At 39.7% G+C, this 15,124-nt stretch overlaps 1 protein-coding gene and 1 pseudogene across 1 annotated transcript in view; one reads left to right on the top strand and one right to left on the bottom strand.

The window, feature by feature from the left end:
* Positions 1-9,889, bottom strand: part of LOC114041932 — a 34,625-nt pseudogene extending 24,736 nt beyond the window's left edge.
* Positions 9,839-15,124, top strand: part of LOC114041935 (BRCA1-A complex subunit Abraxas 1-like) — a 29,891-nt gene continuing 24,605 nt past the window's right edge. The window contains 1 exon segment of the mRNA XM_027860618.1: positions 9,839-9,974. Within this exon segment, the coding sequence (XP_027716419.1) occupies positions 9,888-9,974 (87 nt within the window). The 5' untranslated portion in view covers positions 9,839-9,887.

The following is a 15,124-nucleotide window of genomic DNA, read 5'->3' as shown; positions in this document are numbered from 1 at the left end:
AAAAGCTACTGTGGTGGCAGGGAAGACCAAGACACAAACTCAGAATAAGGCAATAGGGAAACCTCTACAACCAAAGTCTCAAAGAAAAATGACAATTGGACCCAAGCCCAACAAAAATTCCTGGAAGAGCTAAAGAGAGAAGAGAGGTAAAGGAAAAATTGGGAAAGGAAATGAGAATAATGCAAGAAAATTATGAAAAGAGAATTAGCAACTTGGTAAATGAGGCACAAAAAAGCTATTGAAGAAAATAACAACTTAAAAAACAGAATTGGTCTAATGGTAAAAGAGGCACAAAAATTCACTGAAGAAAAGAACTCCTTTTAAAGCAAATGGGCCAAATAGGAAAAGAGATACAACATCCCACTGAAGAAAATAATTCCTTAAAAGTTAGAATTGGGCAACTGGAAGCTAATGACTCCATGAGACATCAAGAAACAATATGACAAAAGCCAAAAGAATGGGGAAAAATAGAAGAAAACGTGAACTATCTCATTAGAAAAACAACTGGTGTGGAAAATAGATCAAAAAGAGATAAAATTTAAGAATTATTGGGCTACCAGAAAGCTATTATAAAAAAAAAAGATCCTAGACATTATATTTCAAGAAATTATAAAGGAAAACTGCCAAATATCTTAGATCCATAGGATAAAATAGAAATGGAAAGAATCTACTGATCACCTCCTAAAAGAGATCCCAAAATGGAAACTCCCAAGAATATTATGGCTAAATTCCAGAGTTTCCAGGTCAAGGAGGAAATATTCCAAGCAGCCAGAAAGAAACAGTTCAAATATTGTGGAGCCACAATCAGGATCACACAAGATTTAGCAGCTTCTATGTTAAAGAAGCAGAGGGCTAGGATTACAACCAAGAATCACCTACCCAGCAAAACTGAGTATAATTCTTCAGGGGGGAAAATGGTCATTCAGTGAAATAGAGGAGTTTCAAGCATTCCTGGTGAAAAGACTAGAGTGGAATAGAAAATTTGACATTCAAAGAGAAGACTCCAGAGAAGCATGAAATGGTAAACATGAAAGAGAAATCATAAAGGAATCAACTGTTTACATTCCTATATGGGAAGATGATTCATGTAACTCATTAGGACTTTCTCATTACTAGGGCAATTAAAAGGAGTACACAAAGGCAGAGGGTATGGGTGTGAGATGATTATGTTGAATGATCTCCAAAAAAAATGAAGGTTTGAGAAAGAAAAGGGGAAAGGAGAGGTAGCATGGGGAACTTTTCTCACAGAAAAGAAGCACAAAAGGAAGAGCCTTTACCATGGAAGGGGAAACGGGGGTGGGGGGTGGGGGAGGAAAGTGGACAATACAGCTCACTCTCATTGGAAATGGTTCAAAGAAGGAAGAACACACACACACACACACACACAAACACACACACACACACACACACTTGGCTGTGTATAGGAATGTATCTTACCCAATAGGGAAATTGGAGGGGAAGGAAAGAAGAGAAAGAGGGAGGATGGATTAAGAGAGTGAGTTGTTACAGCAAAACAGACTTTTGAGGAGGGACCAGATAAAAAGAGAAAGAGAAGAAGAATTAGAAGAAAATGGGATGGAGAGAAATACACAGTTAGTGATCATAAATGTGAATGGAATGAGCTCTCACCCATAAAATGGGAACAGATAGTTTGGTTAGATGGAATAGATTAGAAATCAGAATCTATATTGTTTACATGAGACACACTTGAAACAGAAAGACACACACAAAGTTAAAGGGCTGAAGCAGAATCTAATATGCTTCAGCTGAAATAAAATCACAGTAGTAGCAACCATGATCTTAGACAAAGCAAAAGCAAAAATAGGCCTAATTAGAAGAGATCATCAGGGAAATCATATTTTGCTAAAAGGTACCATAGACAGTGAAACAATAACAAAATATTTTTACAGCAAGTTTCTCTGATAAAGACCTCATTTCTCAAATATATAGAAAATCGAGTCAAATTTACATAAAATAAGAGCCATTCCCCAACTGATAGATGGTCAAAGGACATGAACAGGCAGCTTTCAGAAGAAATCAAAGCTGTCTATAGTTGTATTTTAAAAATGCTCGAGATGACTATTGATTAGAGAAATGCATATTAAAACAACTCTGAGGTACCACCTTGTATCTATCAGAAATTACAAATCTTAAACAAATGTAGCAGTAAAATATCACTAGTAACTTCAAGAATCACAGCCCGTCTTGAATGATGTGTCAGAACCTGAATGATCTATGGTGAGCAAAAGCTAAAAAAAGAATTTATATTTATTCCTTCGGTAATCATAATTTTCTTATTGTTTTATTTCTGCCTTCCATTCATCTGAACTTTAATGTTTTTTTAAGCAAGGAAAAATATCTTTCAGTTTGCTTACAAACAAAAAGAAGTTTGCAAAGTTTGGTTTCTGCTGTATGTAGCTAGAAAGCAATTATTGAATATTGACTATGATGCTTATTTTTATATCTTTCATATTTTGCCTTGCTCAAAGCCCTGGTGCATCTTTTGAAAGTGATTATCACCAGCATCCTCAATAGCTTCAACCTAGGCTTCTACTAATTGTGTCGTCTTATAGAAAATTGTGGAAGTAAACAGTGATGCATATGCTGCAATCATTTAATATTTTTCACTTCAGAATTCTACCTGGAATGATATAAATACTAATCTGAAGTCTCACCGTAGGAAAATTGTAGCCTTCTGGCTTTTGAGAGGCTCTATGTATTTCCAATTAATGTTTGGAAAGTGACCAGAAAGACCAGAAATGTATGTGCTATTCTCTCCCTTCTTCCTCTCAGTATTTGATGGAATTAATATTTTAGGGACAATTGCATAATTTCATCATCTGTATACATCCTGTGCTTGGATGTGTAAATTAAGCTATAGATGAAAACATTAAAGCACCTGCTTCTTAAGCTCAAATAACTTGTTGCCCTTTTAGTGACCAAATTATTCTAAAAATAGAGTTTTGGCATCCCTTAGAGAGAATAGTTTTATAAAGATCACATTTTTTATTTGGAGATTCACTAATTTATCCATAAAAGCCATTTCAGTTTTAAATTGCCTTATTCTATTGCATTGTACTTAATGTTTGAATTCTGCTTACTGTTATGACACTGAATCTGTGATGTAAAAATATATCAAAGGCTATAAATTTCATTCCTAATAAACTTACTATGTTATACAGCAATGTAAACTATTTTTAAAAATGACAAATCCTGGAGGGGATGAGGGAAAAATAGGTACACCAGTGAATTGTTGGTGGAGATATAAACTGATCCAACCATTCTGGAAAACAACTTGAAATTTTAGAGCCCCAAAGGGCTATAAAACTGTACACGCCCTTTGATCTAGCAATAACCTCTACTAGGTCTGTATCCCAAAGAAATCAAAGAAAAAAGAAAAGAGGACCTACCTGTAACAAAATATTCATAGCAGCTCTTTTTGTGGTGATGAAGAATTGGAAATTGAGGGGATGCTCATCACCTGGGGAGTGGCTGAACAAGTTGTGGCAAGTGATTTGATGGAGTACTATTGAGCTATAAGAAGTGACAAGGGAGTGGTTTCAGAAAAAACATGGCAAGGCCTATGTGAACTAATGCAAAATAAAATGAGAAGAACTGGGAGAACATTGTGCACAGTAACAGCAATGTTGTAATGATGATCAATTAATCAATATAATGATCCAAGACAATCCCAAAGGCCTTATGATGAAAAAATGCTAACCACCTCCAGAGAGAGAACTGATGTGCAAATTGAAGTATAAATTTCTCGTTTTCTTCTTTCTTTTTTTTGCAATATGAGTAATATGGAAATGTTTTGCATGATTTCACACGTATAATTGCTATGTTGCTTGCCTTCTCAGTGGGTGTGGGAGGGTGTGGAAAGGAGGGAGAAAATTTGGAACTCAATTTTTTTTTCATTTTAAAGAAAAGAATGTTAAAATAAGTAAATAATATTTTCAAAAAGTCCTAGGTGACTTTGGTCCCTGGCCTCCCATTAGTTCCCCATAGGGGGCTTTCTCAATCTTATTTGCTGTCTTTTGATTTCACTTGGATACCCTCTTCAACTCACGCTCTGGGATGAATTTCCTCAATCACAGTGGTGACCACATTTGGTGATCATGTTTCTCCCCCTTTTTGTACCTCACCTGACACTTATGGTCAGTGGGATAACAAAGTTGTCTCAATTGTTGTACTATTCAAGGAATCTTTAATAGTTTTTGATGGATACCTGGGAAACAGCCTGATGGAAAGGGAGGTTTGGGTCTATCAATTCAGATGCTTTCCTTTATAGTCAACAAACAATAAGCACAGCAGGATCTTGTATTCTCTGGAGAAGGAAATGGCAAAACCACTCCAGTATCTTTATCAAGAAAATTCCACGGACAAAGTTCATGGGGTCATGTAGAATCAGACACAACTGAATGACTGAACAAAAACAGCATCGTGTATTTTCAGCATCTTTCAATCAATTGTGTGATAGTAAAAATGCAATCTACTATAGAATATCATTTGTGAAAGCTCAATATCCTCATCAGCAATGCCCTTGTGCATACTATTCTTATAATTTTTTTTTGTTTGGCCCTTTATTTGTCTATCGTCTATCTATATATAATCTGTGTATCTATCTGTCTGCCTGTTTGGCATTTTCATTTAGGCACCCTCGGGCTGGGCTCACAAATACTATGGCATTTACCTCTCCCAGCTCTGTAACCAGCCAAGCAGTTTCGACCAGGTTATTGTTTATAGGGATCATGTCTGGTAAGAGGAAGGGTCCTTTTTCACATGTTTATTAGCTCATTAAATCCCTACCCTAGCAAACTCAAGATGTTATCCAGTCAGCAAATTGTAATCAGGAAATTAGCACGTAGCTCTCAAATCTGTGGCATACCCCAAAAGGGGGAGGGGGATTGAAAAAAAATGATTCAATGTAAGATATGAATGGGTATTATTCCTATGCACATAAGAAAGGCAAAATATTAAAAATACCCATGAGTACGCATTAGCAGAACAAGATTCAGCAGCTTAACATGTAACAGGCAGGAAGGTGGTACTTAAACTTCACCAGAACACAAAGCAGTTGTGCTGATTAGGCACTTTCCATTTCACCTTGCCTTTGCGTCATCAGAATAGCAAGTTGCTGGCACCACAGCTTGGCTGGGCCAACCCTCTTGTCAGTGGGTGGATCTCTCTAAAACAGAAGCTTCCCCTGCCTCCATCCACTTCCAATCTTGGAGTTCAGGATCTTTCACACCCAAATTTTAGACACGTCTACCCCGGGATGTTCATTGTCCTGAGGTAATTCGGGAATGATCAAACACCCAAGGGACAAAGGCAAATGAGACACTCTGGTAGAATCCCAGTGACAGTGAGGTCACTATGATACTGGAGTAGAGTATCCTTTCTTTCACCATTCATCACTGGAGTCACATCGTGGTATCTGGAGAGTTTCAACTGAAGGATCCCAGCCACAAGCTGTCTCTTCTTTCATTTAAAAAATATATTCATTTTATTTTATATTTTTATTCAATGTCATTTTATTTTCAGTTCTGAATTTTCTCCCTCATTCTACCTTTCCCCTACTCACTGAGAAGGCAAACATTATAATACCAATTATACATATGGAGACATGCAAAACATTTCTGTATTAGACATGTCCCAAAAAATAAAGAGGAAAAAAATGCTTCAATATACACTTTGAATCCACTATTTGGAGGTGGATAACATCTTTCATCATGATTTCTTTAGAATTATGTTAGATTTGCATTGATCAGAGTTAGTAAATCTTTCACATTTGATTATCTATCTCTACAATATTGCTAATTTTTGTGTAAATTATTCTCCTTGGTGGTTCTCCTTTCACTTTGCATCAGTTCATATAAGAGTTCCCAGGTTTTAATGAAACCATACCCCTCATCTTTACTTAATACCACAATAGTATTCCATCACATTCATATACTATACCTTGTTCAGTTATTTCCCAATTGATGGTCATCTAGTTTCCAATTCTTTGACCCCACAAAGAGCTGCAATACACATTTTTGCACAAATGTTTTTTTTTCCCCTATTTTTATTTGGTCCCTTTGTTGTAGCAGTATTTCTGAGTGAAAGGGCACGCACAGATTTATAGTCTTGGGGGAACATAATTTCAAATTACTCTCCAGAATGGTTGGACTAGTTCCTAGCTCCATCAACAATGTATTGGTGTATCTTAAAAATTAGAACTGGGCAAGTGGAAGCTAATGACTCCACAAGACATTAAGCAATGATGTAACAACGTTAAAAGAATAAAAACATAGAAGAAAAATTGAAATATCTTATCAGAAAAACAACTGTCCTGGAAAATAGATCAAAAAGAGAAAATTTAAGAAGTATTGGACTACCAGAAAGCCATGATGAAAAAAAGAGCCTCGACATCATCTTTTAAGGAACTATCAAGGAAAAGTGCCCTGATAATCCACTCATCACCTCCTAAAAGAGATCCCCAAATGAAAATGCCCAGGAATATTATAGCCAAATCCCAGAGCTCCCAGGTCAAGGAGAAAATATTGCAAGCAGCTAGAAAGAAACAATTCAAATGTCTCAGAGCCATAGTCAGGATAACACAAGATTTAACAGCTTCCATGTTAAAGTGGGATATGATACTCCAGAAGGCAAAGGAACTAGGATTACAGCCAAGAATCACCTACCCAGCAAAACTGAGTGTAATCCTTCAGGAGGAAAAATAGATATTCAATGAAATAGAGGACTTTCAAGCATTCTTGATGAAAAGACCAGAGGTGAATATAAAATTTGACTTTCAAATACAAGACTCAAGAGAAGCATAAAAAGGTAAACAGGAAAGGGAAATCCTAAGGGACTTACTAAGTTTAAATGGTTTACATTCCTACATGAGAAGACGATACTTATAACTCCCAAGAACTTTCTCATTATTAGGGCAGTTAGAAGGAGTATACATAGACAGAGGGCACAGGTGTGAGTTGAATATGATGGGATGATGTTTAAAAAATTAAGGGGTGAGAAAGAGGAATGCACTGGGAGATGGGGGAAAGGGAGAAATAGAATGGGGTAAATTATCTCACATAAAAGAGGTGTGAAAGAGCTTTTACAGTGGAAGGGAAGATGGGGGATGTGAGAGGGAGCTTACTCTAAACCTTACTCTCATCAGAATTGGCTAAAAGAGGGAATAACATACACACTTAGTTGAGTATAGAAATCTATCTTACTCAATAGGAAAGTAGGAGAGGAAGGGGACAAGAGAAGAGGTGGGGCTGATAGAAGGGAGGGTGACTTGGGGAGGCAGAAGTCAGAAGCAAAACAACTTTTGAGGATGACAGGGTGAAAGGGGAAAGAGAGAGGAGGAAGATAAATGGGGAAAATAGAATGGAGGAAATTACAGGATTAGTAATCATAACTGTGAAAAAACATTTTTACAGCAAGTTTCTCTGATAAAGGTCTCATTTGTCAAATATATAGAGTCATTCTCCAATTGATAAATGGTCAATGGATATAAGCAGGCAATTTTCAGATGAAGTCATCAAAGCTATCTATAGTCACAGGAAAAAAAATGCTCTAAATCACTATTGTTTAGAGAAATGCATATTAAAACAACTCTGAGGTGTCACCTCACACCCATCAGATTGGCTCACATGACAAAACAGGAAAATGACAAATGTTAGAGAGGATGTGGGAAAATTGGAACACTAATGGATTGTTGGTGGAGTTGTGAACTGATCCAACCTTTCTGGAGAGCAATTTGGAACTGTTATGCCTCAAGGGCTATGAAATTGTGCATTCCCGTTGACCCAGCAATACCATTAGTAGGTCTGTATCCCAAAGAGACAAAGAAAGAAAGAAAGAAAGAAAGAAAGAAAGAAAGAAAGAAAGAAAGAAAGAAAGAAAGAAAGAAAAAAAGTATCTATACGTACACAAATATTTATGGCAGCTCTTTTAGTGGTGTCCAAGAATTGGAAATTGAGTGGATGCCCATTGATTTGGGAATGGCTGAACAAGTTGTGATATATCATTGTGATGGAAGACTATTGAGATATATAAGAAATGAGGAGCAGGATGCTTTCAGAAAAACCTGGGAAGACTTACATGAACATGCAAAGTAAAATGAGAAGAAGCAGGAGAATTTTTATACAGAAACAACAATATTGTATGATGACCAAGTGTGAATGACTTTGCTATTCTCAGTAACACAATGATCCCAGACAATTCCAAAGGACTCATGATGAAAAATGCTATCTACCTCCAGAGAAAGAACTGGTAGAGTCTGAATGCAGACTGAAGTATACTTAAAAAAAAAAAAAAACCAACTTTATTTCTTTTTCTTGTTTTTTTCTTTTACAGTATGATTAATATTGAAATATTTTATGATTGCACATGTATAACCTATATCAAATCGTTTGCCTTCTCAATGAGGGGGAAAGTGAGGGAGAGAATTTGAACTCAAAATTTTAAAAAAGAATGTTTTTACATGTTGTTGGGGGAAAATAAAATATAAAAGAAAAAAAAAAGATGAGATGGTATGAGATGCTTCATTTAAAATAACTATAGATGGTCTAAAATACCTGGGAGTTTATCTGCCAGGAAGAATCCAGGAACATAATTGAACATAATTGAAAAATACTTTTTTAGGGGAAGCTAGGTGGTTCCATGGAATAGCGCTCGGTCCATGGAGGTGGGAGGACCTGAGTTCAAATCTGGCCTGAGACACTTGACGGTTACCAGCTGTGTGACCCTGGGCAAGTCACTTAACCCCGATTGCCTCAAGGAAAAGCTCCTTTTTTATATACAAAGTCAGATTTAAATAATTGGAGAAATACTAATTGTTCATGGGTGGGTCAGGCTAATATAATAAAAGTGACAATACTAATCTACTTATTCAGTACTATCCCAATTAAGTTACCAACAAAATTATTTTATTGAGCTAGAAAAAATAGTCACAAAATCCATTTGGAATAACAAAAGGTCAAGAATAGCAAAGGAATTAATGAAATGAAAAAATGAAGGAGGTCCAGCAATACCAGATCTCAAATTTAAATGTCAGGTAGTAATGATCAAAATTATCTAGTAATAGCCAAGAAATAGAGTGGTGGGTCAGTGGAATCGAGTAGATGCACCATACACTGCAGTCATCTTTGCCAAGAAAGCCCCACGGACATGTTTTGGTTTTCTTGTGAGGCAATCGAGGTTAAGTGACTTGCCCAGGCTCACACAGCTAGTGAGTGTTACGTGTCTGAGGCCACACTTGAACTCAGGTCCTCCTGTCTCCAGGGCCGATGCTCTATCTACTGTGCAACCTAGCCGCGCCGCCGCCGCCGCCGCTCCCACCCCCACTCCTGCCGGACAGTATTGACGTTAGAGTCGGACACAATGAAATAGCAATAAGTGGCTCAGGCTGGCTTTTGTTTTCCTTTCGGTAGCTCTACCTGGGACAGGTCTGAACCTGTCCCTCATTTCAACCATTTTCCTCATCTGCAAAACAGGGATTACACTCAGCAGCCCTTTGTATCCCACCGGGTGCTTGACCGAGGGAAAGGGTTCTGGAAATCGTAAAGCCTTTGACAGGGAAGGACGTTAAAAATGGCCAAGCAAGACAACCGGGGCAGCCTGGAGGCACTGGCAGAGCCCACCTAGCTCCGCGCCTGCTCTCTCTGCCCGCGGCAGGCAGCAGGCGGCAGGCGACGGGCTCCGAGGCCTCCTCCGGCAGAGGGCGCTCTAGACCACGCACCGCCTCCGCGCTCTCGTGGGGCGCTGCGCGCACGGGGCCTGCGCCGTCTGGGCGGGCGCGTGCTCGCGTGCTCGCGCCCGGAAGATACGGGGGAGGGAGCAGCGTACGCGCGGTGCGGCTGGACGTCCTAGGCCGGGAGCGGAACGGCAGCATGGAGGGCGAGAAGATGTCGGCGTTGCTGTCGGGGTTCCTGTTTAGCTCTCTCGCCTTCCAGCACTTTAACTGCAAAACTGACACGGTGAGGCCATGAGGAGACAAAGCCACGTCCGGGAGCGAGCGGCGCGCGGGGGGAGGGGAAGAAGGGCGGGGTCCAGCTGCTCCCCCTAGACCGCGACCTTCCTCATCTTCTCCCGCGTTGATGGAGGGTCGACGTTGAGCAGGCCACAGTGCACCCGGAGAAGTGCGAGAAGGATCCTCCTCTGGACACCCCTTACTAAGGCCGGCCTCAGGGCATTAAACTCAAACAGAAACCGAGGCCTGTGAACTGAGGGGGGGGGAGGGAAGAGCTGGGGGCGGGGGGGGGGGGGGAGCCGGGGGGGGGGGGGCGGGGGGGGGGGGCCGTCTCTCATTGACTTGGAAAACCACACGTTAACACCCTCTTCGTTTCATTGTATTTTTATTTATGTTGCTAGACGCTTCCCAGTTGTGTTTTAATCTGCTTTGGGCCACAATCGGGGAGCGTTGTTGGCGGCATTGCGGCCCACAGCCCGTCCCTACCCCCTCGATGTTTTGTTGGACTTGTAGTTTTATTATTCATTTTACTAACATTTTCTCTCTCCACCTCTCCCCAGACCCCCCAAAAGAAAGAAAGAAACGAAGAAAAAAGTTCTTTGTCAAGTGAAACAACCTGCATTGGCTATATCCAAAAATGTATGTCTCTTTCTGCATCTCAGTCCAGAGGATGGGTAGCATACTTCATCATTGGCCCTCCGGAATTGTGGACATTGCCTTATCAGGGATAAAAGTTGTCCTTCAAAGTTATTTTTCTTTATAATGACGTTATCGGATAAATGAGTCACCTATTCATTACTTCACTCTGCATCAGTTGATACAAATCTTTCCAGGTTTCTCAGATTCTCCACCTTCATTTCTTACACATACCATGATTTCTTCAGCCATTCCCAAATTGACCAGCACCCTCTTAGCTTCTACTTCCTTGCCATGAGACGCAGCCTTTTCTTCTTTCTTTTGACATCTTTGGGAGTGTAGGCCTAGGAGTAATGTCTCTAGATTATTAGGTATTCACAGTTTAGTGACTTTGGGGGCAGGCTCTAAATTCCTTTCCATGATAGATGGACCAACCCACAGCCTCACCCAGTAATGTATAAATTTGCCCATTTTCCTGCAGCCCCTCCAGCATTTGTCATTATCCAATTTTTTCATCTTTGCCAGTCTGTGCTAGTGAGGTGGACTCTCAGTTGCTTTAGTATCTGTTGCTCCACTTGATGATTTGGAACGTTTTTTCCTTATGCCTTGGATTTCTGCCTTTGAAAACTGCTTCCTTGTGTCCACTGACTTTTTATCAATTGGTGAATGGCTCTTACCTCACCTTTTCCTTAGTCTTTCAAAAGAAAGGGTCTGAAGAGCATGGCTTGCATTGTCTCTCCCTTAGAGGTGATTATTCTTGGAAGCAGCCCAGAACACTTGAGACTGGAAGTTAGACATACTGAATTTTTCTTGGCTACCACATCTTGATTTGTAAAAGTGCTGCCTGTCTTTTGGCCTGTTGTGAAATGAAGAAAATCAATGCTAAAAAACAATACTAAGCAACTTAGCAGTATTGTAAAACACTGGGTCTTTTATGAAGGGTGAGAGAGGTTGTAGACCTATGTGTATATTTGTTTTAAATCTCCGGGAGTGTGCATACCTCCCTGATTAAAAGAAAAAAGAAAAAAAAAAAAAGGAAAAAGTACTATTGTGAAAAAACTTGCAACCCATTTAAAATAATCCTTCCCTTCAGACAACACACTTCTCCCTATATCACCATCTCTTCCCTTCTTCAATCCAGATAGATTAATTTCCTAAAACACTGACTTAATCCTCCCATATCCACTTCCTCTTCTAACTTTGATATTTATGTCAAGGACACCAGCATCCTTCCATTCAACCCAGGTTTGAAACTTAGGAACCATGCTTGACTATTTACCCTTCCTCACCCTCAAAATCTGATCATTTGCCAAATCCTGTGAGAGATGATGTGGATGTAGAGGCAATACTCATACAGCTAATTATAATGACCGATTATAATTGGCCCAGGAGAAGAGATTCTTTCCTTTGGAGAGGTGGAGGACTATGGGTTTGGAATGTTGTGTGTGCTATTGCCAAATCAGTTGCTTCTGTGTAACTTTCTTTGTTACTAGGAAAAGCTCACTGGGGAGGTTGGCAGGAAAGGGTGTGGCTGGAAATGACTGATTTTAAAATAAAAGATAATCAAAAATTTTATGTCCACCATGGCTCCCCCCCCCCCCCCCCAGCTAGTTCAGAGCCTCTTTGCTAGACTACTTAGAGACCAGTAGCCTTCTGATTGGTCTTCCTGGCTCAGGGCTTTCTCCTATCCAGTTCATCCAGCATAGGTGTGACCATGACACTCTGATGCTCAAAAGGTTTCAGTGGGAACTAGAATCAAAAAACAAACTCCTCAGATGGACATGTACATATATGGTAAAACTCTTCATTAACTTGCTTCTGCCTTCCTTTTCTGATTCATTACACATTTCTCCCCTCCATGCAACCTGTTTCTAGCCAAACTGCCCTACTTGCAGTTCCTTTAAACATTCTGTCTCCTGTTGTCATGCCTTTTTATCAGTTGTCCCCTATTGCTTGGAATTCACTCCTTCCTTACCTGCCTCTCAGAATCCCTAGTGCCCTTCAAAGTTCAGCTCATTCATCATCTCCTACATGAGGCCTTTCTTAATCCCCTGGCCCCCCACCCTCACCCCCCAGCTACTAGTTCGTCCCTCCTCCAGTGCCCCAATTTTATCTACCTTTTATTTGCCATTTAAAGGCATGAACTGGATTCTTTTTTAACCCCTGTGCCTAGCACAAAGTAGGTATTTAGTAACTACTTGTAGATTAATATACCTCAACAGTCTCCAGTGCATCCTCGTTACCCAGAGAATAAAGTCCCAACTCCTGTCACCATTCAGGTTTCTCCATACTTTTAAGCTTACCATACCAATATGCCAGAAACTTTCCCCTCTAGCCAGACTAGTTATCTTACTATCTTCCAAACCTATAATACACATTCCTGATTCCAAATCTTAACACATACAGTTTATTCTGCCAAGAATCTCCTTTTCCCCATTAGACTGTGAACTTCTTGAGAGCAGAGACTGGGTTGTTGTCGTCGTCGTCGTTGTCGTCATTGTCGTCGTTGTTGTTTTAAGCCTTTCTTTGTGTTCTCAGCACTTAGCACAGTGCCTGGCACATGGTAGGCATGTGATTCGATGCGTTTGATACAGTGATAAATGCCAGTTGACTGAGTAAATCCTACCTTCAGGGTTCAGCTTATAGCCCTGTGGTTCATTCATTCAATAAACATGAAGAGCTTACTATGTGCAAGCATTGTGCTTACACATAGTAAGGAAAATCAGTTAGTATTGATTACTTTGCTTTATTTTTAGTTTGATTATAGGAAAAGCTAGCCCTAACAGCTAAGCCAGACTAACATAGATATTCTCTTAAGCCTAGGTTACCTATAGCTTTAGTAAAGAATAAATAAATAAGTAAATAGATTGATAATACTTTATCATTTAGTAACCGATAATTTAGAGTAAGACATTTATCTTTGTAGGAATAAAATAATCGTAGGACTATAAGACTCTTTAAAGGCCGAGTTCCCCTTTCTGGCAGCTGGAGAAAGGGTGGGTTGACTAAAGGCTAAGTTCCTCTTTCCAATCTTAGTGGATTAGTTGGTTTTTTTTTTTTTCTTTAACTAGAGGTTAAGTCTAAGTTGAGTAATGGAATCTTCTAAGGTTGGCAGCTGGAAGACGGAGGCAAGGGGGCAGGGGGTGGGTGGGGGTAGTGGTAGGTGATGTGTGACTGCTAACTGTACACCACAAGTTTCTCTTTCCCAGTAAGCTTTCTCCTTACAAAAAGGCATTGCCTGTAGAGCAAGGACTTCTGGGATAATCTCACTTTGAAAATTTGGTTTAAGAAAGCCTGGGAAAAGCAAACTAGTCAGATGACTTGTCTTGTCCAATTGAATTGTGTTCAAAACAAATTTCCTATTTTTAAAAATTTCTCTTTTGTGTTATAAAAATAAGCTTTTTAAATCACTGCTTTGTCACTAATTACTGAGGAATTAGTTGACCTGATTTAATGGTAACTTGCTAGCCTTGCTATTAAATAAGTTTCACTCAGAAACTTTGTACCTCAGGATTATTTTCTATTTCAGATAATTAATTTGAACAGCTAAGGTGCTGGGTAGTTATAAAGACAACAAGAAGAATACCCTCCCTTCAAAGAACCTATATTCTAGTGGGGTATACAGCATGTAAACAGAAATAAATGCAAGGTAATTTGAGGAGGGAGGGAATGCTAACAACTAAGGGAATCAAGAAAGGGTTCGCAAAGGAAGTGGCACCTTAGATGAGTTTGGAAGGAAGCTAAGCATTCTAAAAGGCATTAAAGAATAGCTTGCTTATAGGCATGCAGGTGAGAGATGGAACATTAAGTTCAGGAAAAGTAGAGTAGGCCATTTAGGCTAGTATAGAAATGTGTCTGACATAAATCTAGAAAGTTAAGACTGGAGCCAGACTGAAGGGTTTTAAATGCCAGCTTGAGTTGGTATTTTATCTTTGAGGCAATGGAAAACCATGGGAGATTTTTGAGCAGGGATTAGCATGATTAGACTTGCAATTTGGGAAAATTCTTTTGGCAGCTGTGGGAATGCATTGGGCAGGGAGGGGGAGGGGGGGAGGGAAGCAAAGGAAAACAGGGAGGAGGTTGCAACTATCCATGCAACTAGGTAATATAGATTCAAAATTGGGCGGGGACAACATAAGGGGGAAAAGGAATATGGATAGGAAAGATGTTGAGATAAAACTGAAAAGACTAGGCAGTGGATTAGAGACTTGAGGGGTGGCAGAGAGGGTCATTGGTCCCCAGTTTTCAAGCTTGGCTGATAGGAGGATTGGTGACACCTTCAAGAGAAAGGGTAGGTTAAAGGGGAAGAAAATGAGTTTTGTTTTGGTCGTGTTGAACTTGAGTTACCTAAGATGTCCAGGAAGGCCATTAGTGATATGGGACTGGAATTCAGGAAAAAAGATTAGGGCTGGGTATGCATCTGTTCATGAATCATCTGTATAAAGGTGATACTTTGAACCCATGGGGATTGATAAGATCACAGAAAGTAGAAGGCTAAGGACAGCACTATGGGGCACCCTC

This window comes from Vombatus ursinus, unplaced genomic scaffold (genome assembly GCF_900497805.2).
Source record: "Vombatus ursinus unplaced genomic scaffold, bare-nosed wombat genome assembly UNPS02014219.1, whole genome shotgun sequence".
Lineage (NCBI taxonomy): Eukaryota > Metazoa > Chordata > Mammalia > Diprotodontia > Vombatidae > Vombatus > Vombatus ursinus.
This window is presented reverse-complemented; position numbering and strand designations above follow the sequence as displayed.